At 44.9% G+C, this 27,975-nt stretch overlaps 2 protein-coding genes across 2 annotated transcripts in view; both read right to left on the minus strand.

The window, feature by feature from the left end:
• The window catches only part of LOC131186274 (microtubule organization protein AKNA-like), a 30,180-nt gene extending 29,980 nt beyond the window's left edge, over positions 1 to 200 (minus strand). Inside the window, exon 1 of the mRNA XM_058159711.1 lies at positions 48 to 200. Within this exon, the coding sequence (XP_058015694.1) occupies positions 48 to 159 (112 nt within the window). The 5' untranslated portion in view covers positions 160 to 200. The remainder of the gene's footprint in view (positions 1 to 47) is intronic.
• On the minus strand, positions 161 to 27,867 carry LOC131186213 (microtubule organization protein AKNA-like). Its single transcript, XM_058159567.1, has 6 exons — positions 27,847 to 27,867; positions 12,589 to 13,247; positions 10,039 to 11,177; positions 7,250 to 7,324; positions 1,698 to 1,854; positions 161 to 204 (listed from the first exon to the last, which is right to left on the minus strand). The coding sequence occupies exons 2-6, from the start codon at positions 12,887 to 12,889 to the stop codon at positions 161 to 163; spliced, it is 1,716 nt and encodes a 571-aa protein (XP_058015550.1). The 5' UTR covers positions 12,890 to 13,247; positions 27,847 to 27,867.
• Between the last annotated feature and the right edge of the window lie 108 nt (positions 27,868 to 27,975).

Raw genomic sequence — 27,975 nt, forward strand, 5'->3', positions numbered from 1 at the left:
TACATGCTTGACAAATAAATAAAATAAAATGAATGTCTCACACTTACCTTCACCTTGACCACTCATGGATGCTTGGCTGGACCGCTTTGTGATCTCGGCCGACCTGATTTGAGGGATGCTGAATGTGACCACTTTGGACGCCTCTGATATTCTTCCCATTTCAGTAACCTGGCTGGGCTTTGGAGGGTCGCTGTACAAGCGCACCTGAAAGGGAGAGAAAAAAATAAAATTAGAAGAGCCATTCTAGCTCATCCTGATCTCCAAAAAAGAAAAAAGAGAAAGAGAAAAACAGGCAATGCTGCGTTGGCCTAAAGATGGAGCTCTCGCCTCACAATCAGGAGGTTGTGAGTTCGATCCTAGGTAGGGTCTCCTGCTTGGGCAGGGGGTTGGACTAGATGACCTGCAAGGTCCCTTCCAACTCATCTGTTCATCTGTTTCATCCAAGGAAGGCAAGATGGAACAGTTTAAAACCAAGTAATCGCAAACATTCCTTGAAGACTTTGGAAAGAAATAATCCAGTTTCTCCACTGAGCACATAAACCAAGATTAGTAACTTAGTGGTAAATTCAAGGAAAAGAGCCCATGTTCAGACCTGCCTTTTTCTACTTAAAATGGGAGGGATAATAAAATAATAACCTTTAGATTTCTCACACCCTGAAGATTCATGGAGTAGATCTATGTGGATAGATTATATTAAGTCTGGTTAAGAATACTCCAGATGTTCTCCAGTCAAAGTATTCTCCAAAGCACCTGAAGGCAGGACAAAGAACTTCTACAAAGCCAAAGGGAAGAGGTTGGGTATTCAACGCAACTGTGAAGTGAGTCTTTTTAACAGCAATAGCACTTAGACGTACATACCGATTCACAGTGCTTTATGGCCCTCTCTAAGCAGTCTACAGAGTCAGTCTGTGGCCGTCAACCATCTGGGTCCTCATTTTACCCATCTCGGAAGGATGGAACGCTGAGTCAAACTTGACCTGGTCAGGATCGAACTGCTGGCAGTTGGCAGAATTAGCCTGCAATACCGCATTCTAACTACTGTGCCACCATGGCAAGGCAGGAGGGAGAGAGGAAGGGAGGAAGGAAGGAAGGAGGAGGAGAAGAGGAGGAGAAGGAGGAGGAGGAGGAGGAAGAAGAGGAGGAGGAAGAGGGGAAGGAGGAGGAGGAGAAGAGGAGGAGGAGGAGGAGGAGGAGGAGGAGGAGAAGAAGAGGGGGGAGAAGGAGGAGGAGGAGGAGGAGGAGGAGGAGGAGGAAGAGGAGGAGGAGGAGGAAGAAAAAGAAGAGGAAGAGGAGGAGAAAGAGGAGGAGGAGGAGAAAGAGGAGGAGAAGGAGTGTAGGGTCCTTGGTGCTCTTTGAACTTGGTGATTTTCTTGCAGACGTCTCATGACCCAACTAGGTAACATCATCAGTGCTTGAAGCGAGTGGGCTTTGTGGAGGAGAGAGAAGGGGGAAAGAAGAGGAGGAGGAGAAAGAGGAGGAGGAATGTAGGGTCCTTGGTGCTCTCTGAGCTTCGTGATTTTCATGCAGGTGTTTCATAACCAAACTAGGTAACATAAGCGCACCAATGTTCCTACCGTCCCTGTCCTGTTGTCCCTATTTATTCGTGTCCATTTCCTGTATTCAAAATCATGTTTCTAGTTATATCTGTTATACATGCTTGACAAATAAATAAAATAAAATGAATGTCTCACACTTACCTTCACCTTGACCACTCATGGATGCTTGGCTGGACCGCTTTGTGATCTCGGCCGACCTGATTTGAGGGATGCTGAATGTGACCACTTTGGACGCCTCTGATATTCTTCCCATTTCAGTAACCTGGCTGGGCTTTGGAGGGTCGCTGTACAAGCGCACCTGAAAGGGAGAGAAAAAAATAAAATTAGAAGAGCCATTCTAGCTCATCCTGATCTCCAAAAAAGAAAAAAGAGAAAGAGAAAAACAGGCAATGCTGCGTTGGCCTAAAGATGGAGCTCTCGCCTCACAATCAGGAGGTTGTGAGTTCGATCCTAGGTAGGGTCTCCTGCTTGGGCAGGGGGTTGGACTAGATGACCTGCAAGGTCCCTTCCAACTCATCTGTTCATCTGTTTCATCCAAGGAAGGCAAGATGGAACAGTTTAAAACCAAGTAATCGCAAACATTCCTTGAAGACTTTGGAAAGAAATAATCCAGTTTCTCCACTGAGCACATAAACCAAGATTAGTAACTTAGTGGTAAATTCAAGGAAAAGAGCCCATGTTCAGACCTGCCTTTTTCTACTTAAAATGGGAGGGATAATAAAATAATAACCTTTAGATTTCTCACACCCTGAAGATTCATGGAGTAGATCTATGTGGATAGATTATATTAAGTCTGGTTAAGAATACTCCAGATGTTCTCCAGTCAAAGTATTCTCCAAAGCACCTGAAGGCAGGACAAAGAACTTCTACAAAGCCAAAGGGAAGAGGTTGGGTATTCAACGCAACTGTGAAGTGAGTCTTTTTAACAGCAATAGCACTTAGACGTACATACCGATTCACAGTGCTTTATGGCCCTCTCTAAGCAGTCTACAGAGTCAGTCTGTGGCCGTCAACCATCTGGGTCCTCATTTTACCCATCTCGGAAGGATGGAACGCTGAGTCAAACTTGACCTGGTCAGGATCGAACTGCTGGCAGTTGGCAGAATTAGCCTGCAATACCGCATTCTAACTACTGTGCCACCATGGCAAGGCAGGAGGGAGAGAGGAAGGGAGGAAAGAAGGGAGGGAGGGAGGGAAGGAGAGAGGGAGGAAGGAAGGCAGGAAGGAGGGAGGGAGGGAGGGAAGGGAGGAAGGAAGGCAGGAAGGAGGGAGGGAGGGTGGAAGGAAGGAAGGAAGGAGGGAGGGAGAGAGGAAGGAAGGAGAACAGAGAGGGAGAGAAAGAAGGAAGGGAAGGAAGGAAGCAAGCAAGTGCTTTACAGGTCGTCCATAAGCGGTTTACAGAGTCAGTCTGGGGCCCTCAGCCATCTGGGTCCTCATCTGACCGACCTTGGAAGGATGGAAGGCTGAGTCAAACTTGAGCCGGTCAGGATCGAACTACTGGGAGTGGGCAGAATTAGCCTGCAGTACTGCATTCTCACCACTGCGCCACCAGGGCTCTTAATGTTAGAAAACTTGGCTAAGGTAGTTCCATGAAGAAGAGGGAGTCAAGCTATTCTCCAAAGCACCTGAAGGCAGTGGAAACTAATCAAGGAGAGAAGCAACCTAGAACTAAGGGGGAAAAATTCCTGACTGTGAGAACAATTAACCAGTGGAACGACTTGCCTCCAGAATTTGTGGGTTCTCCCACACTGGAGGTTGTTAGGAAAGAGATTCGACAACCATTCGTCGGAAATGGTCTAGGGTTTCCTGCTTGAGCAGGGGGGTTGGACTAGAAGACCTTCAAGGTTCCTTCTAACTCTGTTATTCACGGTGAGCCACAGTGGCGCAGTGGTTAGAGTGCAGTACTGCAAGCTGCTTCTGCTGACTGCCTGCAATTTGGCAGTTCAAATCCCACCAGGCTCAAGGTTGACTCAGCCTTCCCTCCTTCCGAGGTCGGTAAAATGAGGACCCAGATTGTTGGGGGGCAATAGGCTGGCTCTGTAAACCGCTTAGAGAGGGTTGTAAAGCACTGTAAAGCGGTATATAAATCTATTGCTATTGCTTGCTTCCTCCTCTTTCTTCCCTTCCTTCCCTCTTTCTTTCCCTCTCTTTTCTCCTCTCTTCCCTCCTCCCTCCTCCCTCCCTTCCTTGCCAGGGTGGCACAGTGATTAGAATGCAGTATTGCAGGTTAATTCTGCCCGTTGCCATCAGTTCGATCCTGACCAGCTCAAAGTTGACTCAGCCTTCCATCCTTCCGAGGTCGGTAAAATGAAGACCCAGATTGTTGGGGGCAAGAGGTTGACTCTGTAAACCGCTTAGAGAGGGCTGTAAAACTGCTTAGAGAGGGCTGTAAAGCACTATATACGTCTATAGCTCTTGCTCTAGGGCTGAAAATACGAACCTTCTCATTGCCCCTTTAATTCGTGTTTCCATTACACTTCAAACGGGAAACTCGGATTTTATAAATTGCTACAACCTTTACCTGTTTTCTCTGGTCCCCAACTGCCATTGTCCTCCGAATTGCATGAGTGGAGCTGGAATTCTAAGTCTGCTTATGTTCTCGCAGCTAGAACTGGATTTCTGAAACTGACCCACATCTTCAACTTGCCACAACCAGCCCTCCCCTCAAATCTCCTGAGTTATCCCCATAAATTAAGCATTGTGACTGCATGAGAGCATCATGGTGGGTAGGGCCTTTCCTCCAACAAACAGGGAGTGGAGATTTTTCTGTAAAGGATGAGGGGGAACAGGACAAGAATTTGTAAACGATGACTGGTCTAGAGGAGCAGCTCCAAAGATAATGCTTCTCATTTTTTTAAAGGGGAAAAAAAATTGAAAAAAGGTAACTAAAAGACCAGCACATAGGGCCACAATGGAACCCAACGTTTATGTTGCCAGGTGAGATTTCCCCCCCCCCCCGCCCCAAAGTCTCATCTTTTTTGTAATGCGGTGACCAAAATTGGTTGCAGTGTTCCAGGTGTGGTCTTTAAGGTAAAAAGGTTCCCCTGCATATGCGTGCTAGTCGTTCCTAGACTCTAGGGGGCGGTGCTCATCTCCATTTCAAAGCCAAAGAGCCAGTGCTGTCCGAAGACGTCTCCGTGGTCATGTGGCCGGCATGACTCAACGCCAAAGGCGCACGGAACGCTGTTCCCTTCCCACCAAAGGTGGTCCCTATTTTTTCTACTCGCATTTTTTATGTGCTTTCGAACTGCTAGGTTGGCAGAAGCTGGGACAAGGAACGGGAGCTCACCCCATTATGCGGCAGCAATAGGGATTCGAACCGCTGAACTGCCGATCTTCTGATCGACAAGCTCAGCGTCTTAGTCATTGAGCCACCATGTCCTTGTGTGGCTTTTACTTTGCTGTTAGTTGCAAAGTTGTGTCCGAACCATCGCGACCCCATGGACGATGTTCCTCCAGGCCTTCCTGTCCTCTACCATCCTCTGGAGTCCATTTAAGCTCACGCCGACGGCTTCAGTGACTCCATCCAGCCACCTCGTTCTCTGCCGTCCCATTCTTCTTTTGTGGTCTTTACTAGGGTTTTTGTAAAGCGGTACTATTACTTGGTTCTATGCCTCTGTGGGACACACAGGAAGGGGGAAGAATCTGTCACAATCTTAAGACACAGGAAGTCAAAGAGCAGAGAACAGCCAGTTGCAAATGCGTTCTTCGGGCATTTTTCTCAATTCCCTCCTTCTCTTTGCATTTCATTTCCTGTTCAAGGCGAAACTGGCTGAGTCATCTTAATAAAGAAACACCAGCGTTTCCTTCTCCCCTCGAAAAGTACAGTTCTCTCTTCTTCTTTTCAACAGCCCTAAAGACCTTCCTCAAAACATCCTTTGCACAATTGTAGAGCTGAAGAAAAAGGAGTTCTGACTCACAATTCTTTTCTAAAAGCAACCAACGATGGAGCCAGACTAATCTGAATTCTACGCGCTTTTGAAACGAAGTAAAGCTGGGATTTTTTTTTTTAAAAAAAGAAACGAATCAGAAATATTTCGATTTTTCTGGAGAATTTTGGATGCAGAGTTAGGATGAGAGAGAGAGAGAGAGTGCAATTTAATTCAAGGTAATCGAATGAAGTCTGCAGCCCAATGAAGTTTTACAGGATCTTTGTGGACCAAACTGAGTTGCAGATCCTGAGATCCGAAGCCCAGCTAAGAGAGAAACCCAGAATTTTGCAGCTCAAGCAGAAATAACAAACCCAGAGCTAGGATATAAACCAGAATTCATGGCTTTAGAACTTGGAAAAAAACAGATCTCTGTTCATCCCCGGTCACAAGAAGAAGAAGAAGAAGAAGAAGAAGAAGAAGAAGAAGAAGAAGAAGAAGGAGGAGGAGGAGGAGGAGGAGGAGGAGGAGGAGGAGGAGGAGGAGGAGGAGGAGGAGGAGGAGGAGGAGGAGGAGGAGGAGTAGTTGGAAGGGACCATGGAGGTCATCTAGTCCAACCCCCTGTATCCCTAGACCTGTACTAGGGATTCGAACCGCCAAACTGCCAACCTTTCTGATCGACAAGCTCAGTGTCTTAGCCACTGAGCCACCTAGTCAGGCTATGATACTGATAGATCCAGGACATGATAATTATTGGCCAAAGATGAATGGAAAATTACTAAACTTTCTGGATGGCCCAACTCTGATCATCCAACTTATATCTTCTGAAAGCCTCCTACCAAATCGGAGCCATGTTGAAACAGCATGTTGAAAAGTAAAGTCTTACACTTAGGCAAGAAAAACCAAAAGTACGCATATAAGCTGGTTAAAATTAGGGTTAATAGCAGTGACTGTTAGAGGGATCTTGGAGTCTTGGTGGACAGCCAGTTAAATATGAGCCAGTAGTGTGTGGCGGCAGCCAAAAAAGCCAATGCAATCCTAAATTGCATTAACAAAGGGATACAATCAAGATCAAGGGAGGTACTAATACCACTCTATAAAGCCTTAGTAAGACCACACCTAGAATTCTGCATCCGGTTTTGGTCACCACACTACAAAAAAAGATGTTGAAACTCTAGTAAGAGTGCAGAGAAGAGCAACCAAGATGATTAGGGGACTGGAGACTAAAACATACGATGAACAGTTGCAGGACCTGAGCCTGGCTAGTCTAGTGAACAGAAGGACATGGGGAGACAGGATAGCAGTCTTCCAATATTCGAGGTGCTGCCCCAAAGAAGAGGGAGTCAAGCTATTCTCCTAAGCACCTGAAGGCCAGACAAGGAACAATGGATGGAAATTGATTAAGGAGAGATTCAACCTAGAAACAAGGAGAATTTTTCTGACCGTGAGAACAATCAACCAAGTTGGCTTTCAGAAATTGTGGGAGCTTCATCACTGGAGGCTTTCAAGAAGAGACTGGACTGCCATCAGAAATGGTGTAGGTAGGGTCTCCTGCTTGAGCAGGGGGTTGGACTAGATGACCTACAAGGTCCCTTCCAACTCTATTAATCTGTAATAAGCATGGTCTTCTCCGAGCAGCAGGGACCTGGGAAACCTATGAAGTCCTACACACACAACATTGGTTCTACGATCAGCTACTACCTGTTCCCCAACCAGGTATGTTCATAAGGTGTTCCATTAAGAGAACCTGGCACCCACAAAACACCAGAAACAAAGGTTACAGAAAAGATTTGGATAATACGATAATTCCATATCATCTGGTACCTTGGCGCTCAGCCGCAACCGGTCGATGGTGTTCTCAGCTTCAGCGTACTTGGTTAGAAGTTTGTGGTAGTCTTCCTAAAGAAATGACAAGGAGAACACGGTATTTCATTTACAGTACATGCCGTTTCTGGAATAGGAAGTGCTTTGAGGGTGTATGATCTGTATATCGCACAGAGCAATGGTCATAAGTATGTCAGTGGCCAAGTGTCTGGAATTTGATCACATGATGCTGCAAAGGTTGTTAAGTGTGAAAAATGGTCCTAAACCACTTTTTTAGTGCCGTTGTAACATTGAAGGGCACACTGAGAGCATATGCACCGAAGACAAATTCCTTATGTGTCCAATCACACTTGACCAATAAAGAATGCTATTCTGTTCTGTTCTGTTCTGTTCTGTTGTTCTATTCTATTCTATTCTATTCTATTCTATTCTATTCTATTCTATTCTATTCTATTCTATTCTATTCTATTCTATTCTATTCCTAATTTCTATTCTAAAATTCTATTCTATTCTATATTCTATTCTATTCTTCTATTCTATAATTCTATTCTATTCTATTCTATTCTATTCTATTCTATTCTATTCTATTCTATTCTATTCTATTCTATAATTCTATTCTATTCTATATTCTATTCAATTCTATAATTCTATTCTATTCTATTCTATTCTATTCTATTCTATTCTATTCTAATCACTGTTATGTTAAGAGCTACCTGTATATGGATGAACTGGATACCAGAAGCCAAGGACTGAATTGCTACGAATGGTGCTTTAACCTTGAAGGATGCATCCACAAAGTGGGGTGGGGGACACACACACAATGAGGGGAAATGTGCATAATGTGTGCAGGTTGTGACCTCTCTCCGCTTAGATTGATGCAGACATACGGCGGGTGCATTAAACAGCTTGCTTTTGGCTAGTGGCCTAGATTTTTCTATTGATGGCTTCAAGAGACGGAGCATCTATTCACATGAATGAGCAAACCTCCAGACCAGCGAGAAGAAGAAGAATAAAACATACATTTCTGCAAACTGAAAAGCCTCTACGCCAGACAGAAGGGGTTTTCTCTCCCTAATGCTTCTGTGCTAAGTGGGAGAAAAATTCACCTGGAGGAATACAGAATAGAATAGAATTCTATTCTGTATTCTATAGCATCTTTCTATCTATTAACAATCTATTATCTATCTATCTATCTATCTATCTATCTATCTATCTATCTATCTATCTATCTATCATCTATCTATCTATCTATCTGTCATTCATCTATCTATCTATCTACCTACCTACCTACCTACCTACCTACCTACCTACCTACCTACCTACCTATCTATCTATCTATCTATCTATCTATCTATCTATCTATCTATCTATCTATCTATCTATCTCTTTTCCTGCATTCGGAAGAATAGAATAGAATAGAATTTTTATTGGCCAAGTGTGATTGGACACACAAGGAATTTGTCTTGGTGCATATGCTCTCAGTGTACATAAAAGAAAAGATACGTTCATCAAGGTACATTTACAACACAATTGATGGTCAATATATCAATATAAATCATAAGTCAGGCGGTCCCCAACTTACAACGGTTGTGTTTTAGCGGCCGTTCAAAGTTGTAACCGCGCCCAAAAAAAGGGGACTCGGAGACCGTGTTTTTGCCCTTACAACCCCTGAGGCACCCGCTACGGGATCAAAATTCAGATGCCTGGCCACTGACTCGGATTTATGACGGTCGCGGTGTGCGTCACGCGATCCTCTTTTGCGACCTTTCGACGAGCCAAGTCAAGGGAGGAGGGGAACCAGATTCGCTCCACGAGGGTCTTGCTGACTTAAAAACGGCAGCGGTTCGCTGAACGAACCGTGGCAAGAAAGGTCGTAAAACGGGGCAAGTTTCACTTCGCAAATTCACTTCGCTTAGCCAACAGAAATTTGGGGCTCAAGGACGGTCATAAGTCGAGGACTGTCCATATTGTGGAATATCTAGAGGTCGGATCGCTCTTTTTACCTTCGCTTAGAAGGAGGGAGCAGTGCGAAACATCTGGTTATACAAGTAGTCCTCCAGTTATGACCACAATGGAGCCCAGAATTTACATTGCTAAGCGAGACAGTTCTTAAGTGAGCTTTGCCTCATTTTACGACCGAGCTTGCCGCCGTTGTTAAGCAAAGCACTGCAAGTCAGTCACACGGTTGAGAAGTGAATCCTGGCTTCCCCATTGACTTCAATTTTCAGAGGGTCACATGACGGGGTCTTAAAACACTGCGGCCGTCATCAATTGAGCCAATTTCCAAATGCCTGAAGTTTGATCATGGGGAGGCTGCAACGGTCGTAAGTGTGAAACAATGGTCATGGGTCGCCTTTTTCAGTGCCGCTGTAACTTCGAAGGGTCACTCAATGTACTGTTGTAAACCGAGGACTACCTATGCAGGCCATCCTTGACTTACAACAATTCATTTTGTGACTGTTCCGCACAGTCGTGTGATTTATATTTGGATGCCTGAACACGGACTCATATTTATGACGGTCGCCAGTGTCGTGGAGTCACCTGATTTCCCCCTTTTGCGACCTTCTGACAAGCCAAGTCCATGGGGGGAGCCAGGTTCACTTAACAACCGTGTGACTAGATTTGCTTCACAAAACGGGCCAAGGACAAGTCGTAAAACTGGGGCTAAATTCACTTCACCAATTTCTCACTTAGCGACATCAATTTGGGGGGGTGTCGGTTTCGGTCATAAGTCGAGGACTACCAAGGTGCAGGAAGAGAATTTTCGGAATGCGTTCGAGAGACGTTACCTGAAGCTGATGCACCAGCTCCGTAGCCTGTCTAGGGGACTTCAGTTGCTCGGGAATAACAGAGATGGTGGGCGTGGGACATTTTTGGGGAGATCCTTCTCCGCTGCTCAGCAACACCTCTCGGACAATCTCGGCAGGAGACTTAAAGATGACTGGCTTCCTAACCGCCTTCCTGCTGACCGAAGAAGACTTTCCTTGAGGTGGTTGGTAGCTTTGGGGATCTTTGGGGAACTTGACTCGGGGTTCCACTTTGGACAGATCTGGTAATGGGTAGTTGAGTTTCCCTCGGCCGTATTGCGTGACGTCTCTCGTCCCAGAGTTTGACTGAGTCTCTCGGATTGGTTCTTTCAAAGCAGGATGTCCAGATTTTTTCTGGCCAGTCATGTGTTGAGGGCTCAGAGACCTGGACTGCCTTGGACCTTTCGACAACAGGGATACATCTGCTTTCGCCTTGCGTGTCCGTTTCTCCAGTTGTCTACCAACTCGTTCGAAGGTGTGGGACATCTGCGTTGTCTCTCTCGAATCCAAAAGTCTTTCCTTGGTGTTGTTGTTGAAAGCAAGCTGCTCGATGCTTTGAGTGATCTCTGCCGGAGGTTCTTTCTCAAGAGGTTGTTCCAAGTTCTCCATCCAGGATAACTCTGGACAAGTCTCGGCATCGATGCCAGGACAATTCTGAAGATCTTCCAGAGATTGGAAATCCAAGAGTCGCTGATTGTCTGGCAAGGAACTTGCTAGAGAACTGCGCCCATGACTGTCCAGATTTCTTCCTAACTCCCAGGAGAACTTTCGATCTTCAGGGAAGTCCAAACCACCCAAGTTTTGAGGTTCAATTTCCATTTGGGTGCACATTGGAGGAGGACCACAAGGAGAAGGGCTGAGATTGGAGGTCTCAGAGAATTCATCATCCACATTATCGGAGGCAAAGCTGCATTTATACAAAGCGAGAGGGTCTTGAAGGATCTCAGGGCTGGGACTGAAGTCTGAACTGTACTGGCCTTCAAAAGAAAGCTCAGGATGGATATCCTCCTGGCTGCCAAAGTCCCACATCCCTCTTGTCTTCTCAAGTTCAGTGCTGTCTTCTTCACGCCTCCGATCTACCTCCAAGTAAGATCTCATGCCTTGGGATGATCCTTTCTCTTCTAAACATGGGAAGGACATAACATTAGAAGATCTATCTCACCTTGTCCTAATTATCAACCCATTCCCCTCCAACCAGGGGTGAGCTGCTGGGGGTTCACAGGAGTTCGGGAGAACCTCTAGCTAAGATTCAGTGCAGTTTGGAGAAGCCCCGAATCCCACTCCTGGCTGGCCCCACCCACCCACCCACCCACCCCGCCCCCTCCCAGGAGTCCCCACATGGCCCGTTTTGGATGCAGGTAAGTGCAGGGTGCACGTGGAGGGCGAAAAATGGGCCTACTGGAAGTTCGGGAAGACTGGAAATGGGCCAGTCTCCAGAGCCTGGGGAGACTGTTTTCACCCTCCTGGAAGCTCAAGGAAAGACTCCAGAGCCTGGGGAGGGCAAAAAGCCCCCCCCCAACCCACCGTAGTACAGGAAACTGACTAGGCCACACCCAGCATGGCCACGCTCGCCCAGCAACCAGGCAGAGAAACCCTTGCTAAAATTTTTGAAGCCCACCCCTGACTTCAACCCATATTTTACTCCCCCGCTTCTTTGTGGCAGCCCCTCAGATATTGGAAGACTGCTATCCCGCCTCCCCCAATCCTTGGTGTTAGGTGCCACAACACAAATGAAACCATTACATTTTGTTCAAATTAGAGCAGGGGCGAAAAGGTAGAGGCAGCAAGTTTTTCTATCTCATGCATCCTTCTTACACTGGCTCTCAAGCAGAGTCTGAAATTCATGCAATTGGTTTTCCCAAATGACGTTGGATCGATAATACTGAGCAAATACTGGTTGTGTTTCTTGCACGATTCCAGGAAAGCCAGTTGCTTCAGAGAAGATTTACCGGTAATCTGAAGTGCTAAATAGCCCTACCATTGGCATATTTAGCAAAAACATTTGTCTCATAGTTTGATGTTTCAGGATCTGGCTGAAAATATGCAGAAGCTATCTAGGTGTTGAAAAAGCCAAAGAGAGAGAGGGTTTTAAAAGATGTTAAAAAATAAAGATGGCATCCAGTTTCTGTTCTAGCTCCAACCACTGCTTCTTTAAGATTCTTCCACCAGTGACAAAGTGTCTATGGCGATTCTCAGTCATCCAGGTCCTGGTTGTCCCAAAGGTGCTTTTTCAAGAGGCAACTGGACTTTTTGGTTTTTCTTTGAAGACGTTTCGCTTCTCATCCAAGAAGCTTCTTTGAAGACGTTTCGCTTCCATCCAAGAAGCTTCTTGGATGAGAAGCAAAACATCTTCAAAGAAAAACGAGAAAATGCAGTTGCTTCTTGAAAAAAGCACCCTTTGGGGCAATGACAAGGTCATTGAGAGCCTTATCAGTTATCTCCCCTGAATGTGCAAAAACTCTACCCCAATTCAGATGTTACTCCAAATAACCTTACCAGAGATTTGGGTTCCTGATTTCCTGTGTTACTCACCAGGCAGGGGACTTGCAGCGTGGACATTTCCTGCATGTTCAAGATCTTGAAGTTCGCCGAGATCAAAACCTTGCTCGCCTTCTTCCAAAAGGTGTTGATAGTCCTTGAGTTCCCTCAAAAGTTCTTCATCTTCCAGGATCTCCTGAGAAGAAGACAAGGTCCAGCAGTCCAAATTCCCCACAAGGCTGTTTTCCGCTAACTGGAAGTCTCCATCTCTTCTCCCCTCAACTTCAGCATCTTCTTCTGACTCCTTCTCCTTGTAAGGTTGCTCTCCAAAACCATGGCTTCCTCTACTGGCCATTCCTGCATTCCCAAGAGGAGAAGCTAACGGCGTGAACGGTCCTGAGATAACTTCCTCAATGCCAAAAAAGAAAGATAAGCCAGATCCTTCATTTGGAGCCTTTTCATCAAGAGTTTCTGCCTAAGAGAGTAGATCACATGGAGGCGTCATTCAATGCTTCCACCCAAAGGAGAGTGACGGAATAAAGAACAACGCCAGAAAAATGGGTTTAGATGAAGTCCAAAGATGCATAGTTCATCCATAGGCTGCCAAGAAGAAGACAGGTGCCTCTGAAGTTTTCCGTCGGGGTGGAGAACTTGCGATTCTCTGTGTAGCTTGAATGATCTTCTGCAGGATTTCTCAATCTGGAAAGCGTCACCTGCAGAGATAGAAAGAGAGAGAGAGAGAGAGAGAAGAAAGAAAGAAAAAAGAGACGTTGCTTTGACCAAGTCTATCTTTTGCTTTGATCCTGTTCACCCATCACTACCTGGGCCTGGAGGGTTTATTATTTCCAACGGAATTCTACCTCCGAGTGTGTTAAAAGCTGCGGAAGGCATTAAGTAAGGCTAATCTTGAATTAAAACTACTTAAAAGCTAAGGCATGAATATTCAGAGGGTGGAATCTTCTATATTTGAAACCGGCCTAGGAGTTTGCGAGGTTCCAGGAAGTCCCTCCCCCCCCCCACCCTCTCGGTTCGTCTTTCTATGCAGCTGGAGATGCACAGATGTGGCTTCAGGCAGTGCCATTTACCACACAAACACAAAAGTGGCAGTCGAAACCCGCCCCCCCCTCAGCATCCCCCCATCCCTCTCATCACATTTGTCCCCGGCAGAATGACTGCATTGATTCCCATCGTTAAGAAGAAATGAAGTCCCCTCATTCTAGCCAGTGGCCCAGAAGAGAATGCATTTATTTATTATATTTTATTTATTTATTTTGTCGAGTACGTATTAGATAATATAGATAAGTGTAAGCCTGAATTGAATACATAAAATGAATACAATGAAAGGGAATACAATGTAAAGGAACACTATTAAAGGGAATAGAATTAAAGGGATGCTGTAATCTTTCTTCTTTCTTGGTCAGTTTAATGAAAAGAAGGATTGCTGGGGGGGGGGGGAGGCATGATATCCAATATCTCAGGGGCTGCCCCAAAGAAGAGGGAGTCAAGCTATTCTCCAAAGCACCTGAGGTCAGGACAAGAAGCAACCGGTGGAAACTAATCAAGGAGAGAAGCAACCTAGAACTAAGGAGAAATTTCCCAACAGTTAGAACAATTAACCAGTGGAACAACTTGCCTCCAGAAGTTGTGGATGCTCCAACCCTGGAAATTTTCAAGAAGAGATTGGACAATTGTTTGTCTGGGATGGGGATAGGGTCTCCTGCTTGAGCAGGGGGTTGGACTAGAAGACCTCCAAGGTTCCCTTCCAACTCTTGTTATTCTGTTTCTATTTGACGGCCCAGAATTATTCTAATTTCCACCCCCTTCTCCTCCTCTGAGGTCTCCTTTATACCTCTCCTGCCCAAATTTCAGAAGCCCAAAAATGAATTTAGGTCTTTCCAGGGTGCATATATGGGGAAAACACAGGAAAACCAACAAACATTGTGTGTGTGTGTTTCTCTCTCTCCCTCTTTCCCTCCATCTCTCTCTCTCTCTCTCTCTCTCTCTCTTTTACACCCACCCGCACAATCTCTCTCTCTCACACACTTACTATTTCTCTCTCTCACCCACAATCCCTCTCACACAAAAACACAATCCCTCTCTCACACAAAAACACAACCTCTCTTTCTCACACACACACAAAATCCCTCTCTTTCACACAAAAACACAACCTCTCTCTCACACACACACACAATCCCTCTCTCACACACAAAAACATACAAAACGCAATCTCTCTCTCACACACAATCCCTCTCTCTCTCTCATACATAAAAACACAATCTCCCTATCTCTCTCCCTCTCTCTCAATCCCTCCCTTTCTCTCTCTTTCTCGCTCTCTCAATCCCTCCCTCCCTCCCTCTCCCTCTCTCTCTCTCTCTCTCTCCTATCTCAATCTTGTTGGCCAAATGTTGGGTCCCTGCCTGGAGGAGATCCAATCTGGGGCAAGGAACCTGCTGTAACCCCCACACGGCATGCAGGACTTTTGCTGAATTACCAAGGGAACCTCAAACTAAAATAAAATCCAATCCACCTCTCGCCACAGTCCTCAAATTCCCAACTGGAGCTCACTGGACACTTAAGGTGACAGCAGCCAGATTCAGATGGGGAGCCCAGGGTGGAAAAAACAACTAGCAACCAACACAAACCAGCATGTTAATTCACTTTGGAGATGAAGATTGGGGCAGTTTTCCAAAGAGAACAAGGAAACGTTCATGCATTTCGAAAATATATAAAAATGGGACTTTGGGCTGTTCTCCTCAGCAATGGCACTTCCAGATAAATGACCCACAAAACATCTATTCTTCTTTCCTTTCCGACGTGGAAATAAGTCAAATAAAAAACCCCACCAAAATTACATGGGGGAAACATAGAAGAGAGTCATGAATGGAAGGTATTTCTAACTCTCTTCTATTTTAGAATATAATACAACACAACTGAGGTCCAGATTTATAAATAACAGATAAAAAATGATAGCCAGTTTGGTTTAGTAGTTGATTAGGGCACCAGGGTGGAAGGCGGGAGACCACGAATTCAAATCATGCTTTAGCCATGAAAGCCAGCTGGGTGACTTTGGGTCAATCGCTAAGAGATGGTGAGTTCTAGTTTCACCTTAGGCACGGAAGGCAGCTGGGTGACTTTGGAACAGTCATCAGGAGACGGTGAGTTCTAATCCGGCTTTAGGCATGGAAGGCAATTGGGTGACTTTAGGTCAATCAGCAGGAGATGGTGAATTCTAGTCCCGCCTTAGGCATGAAAGCTGGCTAGATGACTTTGGAACAATCACCAGGAGATGGTGAGTTCTAGTCTCACCTTAGGCATGAAAGGCAGCTGGGTGACTTTGGGACAATCACCAGGAGATGGTGAGTTCTAGTTTCACCTTAGACATGAAAGGCAGCTGGGTGACTTTGGGCCAATCAGCAGGAGATGGTGAGTTCTAGTTTCACCTTAGGCATGAAAGGCAGCTGGGTGACTTTGGGACAATCAGCAGGAGATGGTGAGTTCTAGTTTCACCTTAGGCATGAAAGGCAGCTGGGTGACTTTGGAACAATCACCAGGAGATGGTGAGTTCTAGTTTCACCTTAGGCATGAAAGGCAGCTGGGTGACTTTGGGACAATCAGCAGGAGATGGTGAGTTCTAGTTTCACCTTAGGCAAGAAAGGCAGCTGGGTGACTTTGGAACAATCACCAGGAGATGGTGAGTTCTAGTTTCACCTTAGGCATGAAAGGCAGCTGGGTGACTTTGGAACAATCACCAGGAGATGGTGAGTTCTAGTCTCACCTTAGGCATGAAAGGCAGCTGGGTGACTTTGGGACAATCACCAGGAGATGATGAGTTCTAGTCCAGCTTTAGACATGGAAGGCAATTGGGTGACTTTAGGTCAATCAGCAGGAGATGGTGAGTTCTACTTTCAACTTAGGCGTGAAAGGAGATGGGAATTCTAGATCAGTTTTAGGCATAGAAGGCAGTTGGGTGCCTTTGGGCCAGTCATTCTCTATCAGCCCAACCTACCTCAAAGAGTTGCTGTTATCAGAAAAATAGGAGGAGGAAGATGAATTGAATATGTTCTCTGTCTTGAGTTATTTATAAAAAATAATCAAGGGGGAATACAATATATATATATTCCTATTCAGACTCCTTGGAACAGTCTAAAAACGAGGCAGGCAATTGCTCTAGAAAAACCTTATCTGAAAGCACCAGGACGTAATTTTTTTTAAAATTTGCATTTATATCCCCCCCTTCTCCGAAGACTCAGGGCGGCTTACACTACGTCAAGCAATAGTCTTCATCCTATTTGTATATTTATATACAAAGTCAACTTATTGCCCCCAACAATCTGGGTCCTCATTTTACCTACCTTATAAAGGATGGAAGGCTGAGTCAACCTTGGGCCTGGTGGGACTTGAACCTGCAGTAATTGCAAGCAGCTGCTGTTAATAATAGACTGCATTAGTCTGTTGAGCCACCAGAGGCCCCCTAATAAACAGCAGTGTGGAATTTGAGCATACAAATCCGGCAAGATTTTTTTTTTATCCTTCCCCCTGCCAAATTTACCTTCCTGCGTAGCCTCCGTTGCTTCAACGTGGAGCCCCGTTTTTAAAGAAGTACAAAACGTTGCCCTTTCTTTCCGCCCTTCCTCAAAAAAGGTACTTTTCCCACGCTGCGGTGAAATTTATTTAAATAGTTCATCCCTCAGGGCCCCTCAGATCTGCTTGCTTTCATAGAGAAGCGGAGAGAAAGAAGGAGAGATTTCGAAACAGGGGTGATGACCGGTTCTCAAAATTCTTCAGCAGCTACTCAAGATAGTTCCCAAAAGTTAAGACGGTAGAAGGGACCTTAGTCAACAAGCCTCCTTGGATGTCTCAAAAACCACAGCAGCAAACAACTTGTCACAACAGATCTATAATTTAGAAGAAAGAACAGAATAACAAGAGTTGGAAGGGACCTTGGAGGTCTTCTAGTCTGACCCCCTGATCAGGCGGGAGACGGCCTATACCATTCCAGACAAGTAGCTGTCCGGTATCTTCTTAAAAAGCCTCTACTGATGGGGCAGCCACAACTTCTGGAGGCAAGTCGTTCCACTGATTATTTGTTCTCACTTTTAGGGGGGGGGGGGAAAAGATTTTTCTTATTTTCTCTGCCTATTTTAAATGAGTCCACTTTCCAGAACTTTGCCAAGAATAATTTCTAAGTTTCTAGAAACGCTCAGACGTTCTAGCAAGCAGCTGCATGTCTCCAAGGACGTCTTTTTAACTGCTGTAAATTTCTTGCAGCCTTTGCCGAAAGGTATTCTTGCTCCTAATTTTGCCTGCCTTAATCTCCTGGGCGAACTCTTCAAGGTGAAAGTTGAGAAAGAACTAAGGAGAAATTTGCTTTTTTTTTTTCTCTTCCTAAAAGTGAGAAACAAATAATCAGCGGAATGACTTGCCTCCGGAAGTCACGGGTGCTCCATCACTAGAGATTTTCAAGAAGAGATTGGACAACCATTTGTCTGGAATGGTACAGGGTCTCCTGCTTGGGCAGGGGATTGGATTAGAAGACCTCCAAGGTCCCTTCCAACTCTGTTATTCTGTTATTTTATTATTCTATTCTATTAAAAAAGGGACATGGTGACTCAGTGGTTAAGACGCTGAGCTTGTCGATCGCAAGGTCGGCAGTTCAGCGGTTCGAATCCCCATTGCCGCATCATGGGGTGAGCTCCCGTGACTTGTCCCAGCTTCTGCCAACCTAGCAGTTCGAAAGCAGGTAAAAAATGCAAGTAGAAAAACAGGGACCACCTTTGGGGGGGAAGGGAACAGCGTTCCGTGCGCCTTTGGCATTGAGTCATGCCGGCCACATGACCACGGAGACATCTTCGGACACCACTGGCTCTTCGGCTTTGAAACGGAGATGAGCACCGCCCCCTAGAGTCGGGAACGACTAGCACATATGTGCAGGGGAACCTTTACCTTTACTATTCTATTAAAATAGTACCTGAGAATGGAGAACAGTCTCCTTACTAGGTGAGAATACTGGTTAAATTCAAAAGACACAGTTTTGCCTCTGTTGCATCCACATGGATCGCATTGGCGATCTGTAGCCGAAAACAGTGATGCTGTTTTGATCAGAAAACAGTGATGCCCTTTTCTCCAAATTGATGTCTTCTGGGTATTTCGGAATATAAATCTCACCATCCACAGAGGATGACAATCTGGTCTACAACTCCCAGACGTTGTAGGGTGAGGGCCCCAGGTTGAAGAAATCTGGATCGGGGTGGGAGAAAGTGGCCAGCTCTACTACCGTAAGATCTGCAAAGCTAAGATGTCAAAGGTTTGCAGGACATGAAAATGAATGCCACAGATTCAAGAAATTGCTCGGTTTAGATCATCAGGGGGGGAAAAAAATCGATGTGGTCTCCAGGAGTGGAAAGTGACATAATCCTTCCGCCGGGTGCTAAAGCGATCCAAATTTCTGCGCACCGCCTTACAGATCCTGCAAATCTGATTATACTTCTGCAAGGAGGCCAAAAATATTTTTTATTCGATGGTTCCGCCCTCAGAAAGCCTCCAAAATTCCTTGATTTCTGCCGTATCCTCCCTCCGTTTTGTTTCGATCCCTCGATTCAGCAGCTGGCTTGACCCTGCCAAATGTTGCTGGTATTTGTTTTTGTTTTTGCAAATGCATCTATCATAAGACCTTTTTCTTTGAAGAAAAAAAAGAATGTTGCAATTGTTAGGAAATTGAATTCCCTGTGATGTTATGGTTTGGTATAAGAATCCTGGGACTTGGCACCAGGCCTTAAAAAAAAAATCCTGATTTTTTTTTTTCCTAAAAGAGAAAGAATGGCCCTGCTGTGGAGACTTGTAGAATCTGATAGCATCTCTGAGGGAGACAAAACCTTGAGATACCAAACGGAAGTGGCCAGGGGTGAAATCTACTTACCTTCCTTACCGATTTGGAAGTGCATGCGCCCCGCCTACGTGCATGCTTTGCTCTTTCTCTCTCACGTGTCACATGCATGCGCAGACCTTCTGCGCATGCACAGAAGGTAAAAAACACACTACTGACACCCGGGTGGGTGGGCGGAGCTTCGCTCTGCCATTGCTACCAGATCGTCGAACCACCGGCCACGATCGCTACCGGATCGTACGAACCGGTCTGAACCGGGAGCATTTCACCCCTGCTCCTGACTCGCTCATGCTTTTCTCGCGCAATGTTTTGTTTGACGAAAGAAAACACCAATTCTGAAGGTAATCTGATCCAGCAACTGGATGGGACTCCCAGAGGTTATCTAATCCTTTCCCGAGGTGGGACATTCTACCGTTGTTTTTATTCTCCTAACATTTAGCCCGTTGAGTCTAAATCTTAGAAATGGAGAAGTAGAAAGAAAAAGAACTCTCCAATTTAAAAGGGTGAAGAGCTTGGCCCTGCAGACCCAGCCAGGTTTATTCATTTTTAAAGCATCTCTTGCAAAGGTTGATAAAGATTTGAATGGAACGTCTAGCATTATCTGATGTAGGTTTACTTGATTGCATATTATGGCCGGAAACGCAAACAGGAAGGGTAAGTGATAGAAATAAGTACAACTGAGATAGTTGTACAGAGAGAGAGGAAGAGAGAGAGGAAAAAAGAAAGAGAGACTAAGAGAGCAGAGAGTGAGAGAGAGACACACACACACACAGAGAAAGAGAGACAGACAGACACATAGAGAGATATAGAGACAGAGACAGAAAGAGAGAGAGAGAGAGAAAGAAAGAAAGAGACAGAGAGAGAAAGACAGAGAAAGAAAGGGACAGAGACAGAAAGACAGAGAGAGAGACAGAGAGAGAGACAGAGAGAGAGAGCGAAAGAGAGAAAGATATAGAGAGACAAACAGAAAGAGAGAGAGAGAAAGAGACAGAGTGAGAGAAAGACAGAGAAAGAGAAAGACAGAGAGAAAGAGAAGAAAGAGAGAGAGAGAAAGAGAGAGAGAGAAAGAGAGAGGGAAAAAGAGACAGACAGACAGACAGAGAAACAGAGACACAGACAGAAGGATAATTGTGTGGAGCAAGGATAAAATCTTATTCAATGGAAGATACTAAAACAACCTGCAATTGAGGTAGAAAACCACAAATTCTTTAAACTGGAAAAATAAGTCCACCAATTGCCATAAAACACAATTGCGCCCAATTAATTCTACTCTAAGCCAGATCACAGAAACAAAACACAGGATGCTGGACTGAAGATGACCCGAGACAGACCTATAGCCTGAAAAGACAGACCCAAAGTGTAAAGAGGAAGCTCAGAAAAAAAACAACTGTCACCAAACTAAAAGCAGAATTGCCAAAGACTATGATGGAGAAATAGACCACGGGGGGGGGGGGGGGGGAGAAGAAGAGGCCTAACCACAGAGGAGTCAGAAATACATCCGCAAAATAGCAAAGGATTTCTCGCAAGCTGCAAAAGAAACCTCAAGAAGCAGCTCTGCAGAGGGCAATTCTTTGGTGCAAAGTCTCTTAGCAGCTCAGCAACGTTGGTTTCGAAATTGCTTTGAGCATCAGAAGTGAACAACATGTTATAGTCATCCTTGAATGATCCAAGATGAAACTGTGGCTGTAGAGATTTCGAAGCTGGGGGCTTCTTCCAGATTTCAAGCCCTCAAAGAATTCTCCAGAGCTTCCAGACCTGGAGGCTGGGGTGATATTCACTTACTTTCTCTAACGGTTCACAGATATGAGGGCACACGTGGGCGTGCTCGCTTCGCTTGCCCACACCCCATCTACACATACGCCCAGCCTTCTTCACATGCACTTTGCTAGTGTGCGCATTTTCCACGCATCTGCCCGTCCTCAAAAACGTGCCTAAATCGGATGGCATAAAGCTGGGGTGGACCCGCGATTTCCGCTACCAGTTCGGGTGAACTGGTCCGAACCGGCTGAATTACCACCTTTGCACGGAGATACAAGGACCACCTACTTAGCTATCAAAGTACCGTATTTTTCGGATTATAAGACGCACCTTTTTCCCCCCAAAAAAGAGGGTGAAAATCTGGGTGTGACTTATACTCCGAATGTAGCCCCGCCCAGCTTCTCAAACGGAGGTTTCAGAGACTGAAAAAAGCATCAGAAACTAAGCTTCAGAAAAGAAGCCCCCAAACAGAGCTTCAGGAAAAAAAGCCTCCAAACAGAGCTTCAGAAAAGAAGCCCCCAAACGGAGCTTCAGAGGCTTTTTTTCTAAAGCTGTTTCGGAGGCTTTCAGAAGCAGAAAAAGTTTTTTTCTGAAACAGAGTTTCAGAAGTTTTAGAAGCAGAAAAAAAAGCAAAAAAAAAAAAAAAGCAAGAGGAACTTGTTGCTAAAATTCACCTCTGGGAACAGCTGATTCTGGAGGCCGATCCGCCTGCCAATCAGTTTTTTTCTTATTTTCCTCCCAAAAACTAAGGTGCATCTTATACTCCCAAAAATACTGTATATCATCTATTTTTTTTTTTCATTCTAACCATCATCATCCCAAGGAGGGGTTCAAAATCAGATGAAATCTTACTAACACATCTTCTCTATGACTTTTGAACAGAGCTTAATTGGGGAGGTGGAACACATGTTCGGAAACAAGAGAGGGCTGAAAGATTGGTGCCAGATAAGGGTCCATGGAAATTCAGGAGGAGTTCGACTTGGATTGTTTCTGGCAATGTAAAGACTCTAGGCTGATGACTTGCTTAATTCCACCCTCCGCTCTGCCTGGTTGTTTTTTCTTTCTACACATCCATGATTGATGGATTTTTGGAGCCTTTGACCTGAACTCTAAAAGGAGGTAATTCGGAAACTCTTAAAAAGGCAGAGGGGACCTCCAAGGGGAAAAAAAAAGATAATTTAATTACAGTGACACTGATTGAATGCAAAACATTGCAGTTCGGGACAGACTATCTAGTTTGATTGGCTAAATAAGTCACACGTTCAATTCTTCTCCAGCTGAGGCTCAGAAAAGAAAGATCCATCTGAAATTCTGGACAGCTGCCTTCCATCCCCATGGAGTATCCCGAGCCGGACAGCTGCAACAATGTTCTCTATTCCTATTGTTCCAAAGCACGGTTGTCGTTTTTTAAAGTGAAGATTGCCAGTTTGAGCGTTACAAACGCAAGCTGTACGAATAAAAAGAGGAGTTTCTCTCCCTCCTTGCTTATCAAGCAAGACAAAGAGAGTTGACTGAAGCCCACCCTAGTAATAAGACAGGTCTTGTCACTGCTAACTTAATTAATATCCATCTGCTTTTCTCCCCCCCTCTCCAACTAACTGTCCATTACAGACACTCAATTCCCCCTCCCCCTAATTCGCAGCAAGCCTCTACCCGCCTCCACAATTACACAAACATCTGGTTGGGAGGCTGTCAAAAGCCTGGGGGCTTCTCTCTTAGATGCCCCCCACTTTAGTTAGCCAGCCAAATGTAAAAGACAGGGGTGGGGGGTGGGAGAGAAAATCTGATTTCTCCCAGGTCACAGATGACTTTTCTAAGATTAACGGATAAGACAAGGTCAAAGAGACACCAAACGGGCAAGAAAATTTAATGGTTTGTATCGCTATTCTTCTTCTCCACCTTCCTAGTATCTACCTCATCCCACTTTTGACTATAACCATGTTGCTTGTATCTTTCAATTTATATTGTTTTTATTTGTTTCTTAGTACGATTTGATAGCTTATTAGTAAACTTGACTATCACTAAGTGTTGTATCTTTTTATTCTTGATGAATGTATTTTATTTTCCTTATGTATACTGAGAGCATAGACACCTAAGACAAATTCCTTGTGTGTCCAATCACACTTGGCCAATAAAGAATTCTATTCTATTCTATTCTATTCTATTCTATTCTATTCTATTCTATTCTATTCTATTCTATTCTATTCCATTCCATTCCATTCCATTCTTTTCTTCCCTTCCACTTTCTATATTCTATTCTATCCTATCCTATCCTATCCTATCCTATCCTATCCTATCCTATCCTATCCTATCCCATCCCATCCCATCCCATTCCATTCTTCCATTCTACATTATCTATTCCAGGGGTCACCAACCTTTCGGACCTCAAGGACCATTAAATTCATAATTTTAAATCCTGCGGACCACTAATATGATCTGCCTAATGACCGGCCGGGTGGGCATGGCTAGGTGATCATGTGACTGGGTGGACCTGGCCAACTCAATGTCACTCATGTCGAGGGGCACCTGGTTGGCCTCTATTCGCTCCTCCCCTGCCAGCCACTCCTCGCCTCCCCACCCGGGCTCCTTAGGGCCCCAACAAGAAGCAGTTGTTAGAGCTAAGCAGTCGCCACGAGAAAGAGTTGGCAAAACAGCTGGCTCAGTTCAAATTGGATCTGACCGAGAAGGAGGCTCAGCAGAAGCACCTCACTGAGGACCAGGAGCATAGGCTTTCCAAGGAGAGGGAAGACGCGCAGGAGTGCAAGGCCAGGTACAGGTGGGCTGATATCGTCAGCCAGTTCCAGGCCATGATGCAGTCCCACTGGAACAAGGCCCTCTGGTTCTTCGCCACCAGCAGCGCTTCCCTCTAGCCTTCACCCAAACCCCGGCACCAGGAGGCTGAAGCAGACCCCGAGTTGGAATTTCTGCCCCCCTCCGACCTACACAAGAAGACCTCGAAGGGGGAGACACTCTGCAGCAACACAAACGTTCATTGCATGTATATTTAGCCCAGGGGCCGTAATTTGAGGACCCCTGATTTAGTGCAATATAAAAAATGCAAATAATTTTTCTGTGGACCTCCAAAATTTTCTCACGGACCACCATTGATCCACGGACCACCAGTTGGTGACCGCTGGTCTAGACCAAAACCCCACCCCCACCCCGCTCAAGCAGGAAACTATAACATCCCAGATGGAACAGCTCCGTTTTGCCATTTCTGCAACATGTGTTAATTTGGGTTAGAGAGCCCCCCTCTTCAAAGAACGCCTGTTGGCTTAATGGTTCAGTTTTGAACCCAAACCTGCTTCCCAACCGACATACTTTAAAAGTGGCTCTAATGGCTAGCTGAAAGTTTTTTTTACAATCCAGACATGAGGGTGAGCTCTGCCTGATAAAAGCTTTTGGCTGCTGCTCAACACCAAGTCATAATTCATCTAACAATTTAAAAGAACCAGACACGCTTCAAACAAAGGGGGGGAAAAATATATTCCACATGCAGCCAAGGAGTTCCCCCTCCCCACCCAGCCAGCCAGCCTCCCATGCCGCTCTGGTTTTGCAGAACCCTTGACTTAAAGAAGCTTCTTGAGAACAAAGGAGGGTTTATGAAAAGTTGAAAATGAGAAAAAAATTAACTATTTCTCACTTGAGAGTGGATAGGCTTCTGTCCAGGGATGAAATGCTACCGGTTAGCACCAGTTTGGGCGAACTGGTAGTGATAAAAAAACTACCAGTTCAGGTGAACTAGTAAGTAGTAAAAAAAGACTACCAGTTTGGACGAACCGGTAATTAAAAAAAAGCTACCAGTTCGGGCGAACCGGTAGAAAAAAAAAGCTACCAGTTTGGGTGAACCGGTAGTTAAAAAAAGCTACCAGTTCGGGTGAACCAGTAATAAAAAAAAGCTACCAGTTCGGGTGAACCGGTAATAAAAAAAAGCTACCAGTTCGGGCGAACCGGTAATAAAAAAAAGCTACCAGTTCGGGTGAACTGATTGTAAAAAAAAGCTACCGGTTCATCTGAACCGGTAGTTAAAAAAAGCTACCAGTTCATCTGAACCGGTATTTCCAACGATCAGCTGTCCCGTATGATTTATATTCGCTAGAAAGCAGGAAACCCTGCTTTCTAGTGAATCTAAATTGCGCGGCACGGCTGTTCCCCTGCCTTGCTGTTCTACTTAACTTGTGAAGTCTTTTTTTCCCATGCGAAGCACGCATTTGGCGTGCACTGTGCATGCATGCACAGTGTGCTTTTGGCGTGTGTGGCGTATGTGCGCACGCATTTGGCATGCACCGCGCATGTGCGGGCAGCAAATTGATGGCAATCCGTGGCGGATTTCACCACTGTTTCTGTCCTATAGCTCACACACCTTCTAAATTTCAGGGATACGGGAACAGAAAGGAGAAGAGAAACTGGACATAAAGGCAAGGATAAATAAAATAGACTTTTTTAAATTGGCCAATTGTGATTGGACACACAAGGAATTGGTCTCTGATGCAGAAGCTCTCGGTGACAAAGAAAGAAACTAAGGCTACCATGTTGAAGCTGCACAAAAGTCTTAACAGAGAGAGCTGTTAACGGTACAGATCTTATCTTCCCCCCTACACTGTTTTCTTCTACTAAATTGTTTGCATAACCATATTATTTTTGGTAAGTGCTGCCGGGCGGGTTTCGTGTGGATATTTGTTGGGGTTTCTCTCTCTCTCTTCTCTCTCTCCTCTCTCTTCCGCCCTCCCTCCCTCCTTCTCCTCTCTCTTCCTGCCTCTCTCTCTCCTCTCTCCTCTCTCCCTCTCTCCTCTCTCTTCCTCCCTCCCTCCCTCTCTCTCCTCTCTTCCTACCTCCCCCTCTCCTCTCCCTCTCCTCTCTCTTCCTCCCTCCCTCTCTCTGCTCTCTCTTCCTCTCTCCCTCTTTTCTCCCTCTTCCTCCCTCCCTCTTCTTTCTCTTCCTCCCTCCCTCCCTCTCTCTCCTCTCTCTTCCTCCCTCCCTCTCTTCCTCCCTCCCTCTCTCCCTCTCTTCCTCCCTCCCTCCCTTCTCTCTTCCTCCCTCCCTCCCTCTACTCTTTCTTCCTCCCTCCCTCTCTCTTTTTTCTCTTTTCCTCCCTCCCTCTCTCTCCTCTCTCTTCCTCCCTCCCTCCCTCTCTCCTTCTCCTTCTCCTCAACATGGTTCACAGCAAGCCATCTGGTACCCCCGAGGGCAAGCAAGAGGCTCCACTGTTCCCTTAAATGAAACCTGGTTAATCTTCACAAGTGCACCAAGAGAACACAATTCACCCACAGGGAGCCATGAGCTTGGCTCTAGATTTAAAAGAATGGTTTTCCTAATCGCCAAAATAGATATGTCAGAGTAGTAGAAGAAGTTTCCACGCCAGACATACTTTTGGAAGCACAACGTACGACCGCAACTGAGCCCAACATGTCTATCGTTAAGGGAGACCTGGGTGAAGTGAGTTTTGTCCTCTTTTATGACCTTACTTGCCTCAACTGTTAAGAGAATCACCGCAGTTGTTAAGTTAGCAACCTGGTTGTTAAGTGAACCGGGCTTCCCCTTTGACTTTGCTGCTGGTCAGACGGTCGCAAACAGTGATGGGTTTCACATTTTGTTACCACTGGTTCGCCACACGGGCGCACCTTCCGCGCATGTGCCTGGCCTTCCATGCATGTGCCCAGCCTCAAAAACGTGCCTAATTAGGATGGCATAGCGCTTGGGCAGGTGGGCAGGGACAGGCCCACCTGTGATTTCCACTCCCGGTTCGCCCAAACTGGCTTAATACCATCTCTGGTTGCAAAGTGGTGGGATTCAAATTTTTTAACCACCAATTCTGTGGTTGTGGCTCATTTTGGCCAATAAAGAATTCAATTCAATTCAATTCTATATTCTATATTCTAATTCTATTCAATTCAATTCAATTCTATCCTGTTCTATCCTACATTCTTATTCTATTCTATCTACATTCTAATTCTACATTCTAATTCTAATTCTAATTTTACATTCTAATTCTACATTCCACATTCTAATTCTAATTCTAATTCTACATTCTACATTCTAATACTACATTCTAATTCTAATTCAACATTCTGCATTTTACATTCTAATTCTAATTCTACATTCTAATTCTACATTCTACATTCTAATTCTACATTCTACATTCTAATTCTACATTCTGCATTTTACATTCTAATTCTAATTCTACATTCTAATTCTAATTCTAATTTTACATTCTAATTCTACATTCTAATTCTACATTCCACATTCTAATTCTAATTCTACATTCTACATTCTAATTCTACATTCTAATTCTACATTCTAATTCTACATTCTAATTCTACATTCTAATTCTACATTCTAATTCTAATTCTACATTCTGCATTTTACATTCTAATTCTAATTCTAATTCTACATTCTACATTCTAATTCTACATTCTAATTCTAATTCTACATTCTACATTCTGCATTTTACATTCTAATTCTAATTCTACATTCTAATTCTACATTCTACATTTTAATTCTAATTCTAATTCTAATTCTACATTCTAATTCTATTCTAAGGAAGTAAATCCTAGTAGGAACACACGCATCCAATGCCACGGGTAAGAAACATTAAGCTTTCTTTAAACCAAGGCCACATTTTCCAAATGTGGTACTTATCTACTTTGTATTTGAAGAAGGGAAAAACCCACCGCGGATTCCAATTCAGAGAGTGAAAATCCAAGCCATAGTTAGTCATCTACATGCTTTGTGCAGGGTGATGGGCTACAAGATCTCTGAGCAACCTTCCAATCCTAAGATTTTTACGTTTCCTCTTTTGG

The sequence above is a fragment of the Ahaetulla prasina genome, chromosome 16 (assembly GCF_028640845.1).
Source record: "Ahaetulla prasina isolate Xishuangbanna chromosome 16, ASM2864084v1, whole genome shotgun sequence".
Taxonomy (NCBI): Eukaryota; Metazoa; Chordata; class Lepidosauria; order Squamata; family Colubridae; genus Ahaetulla; species Ahaetulla prasina.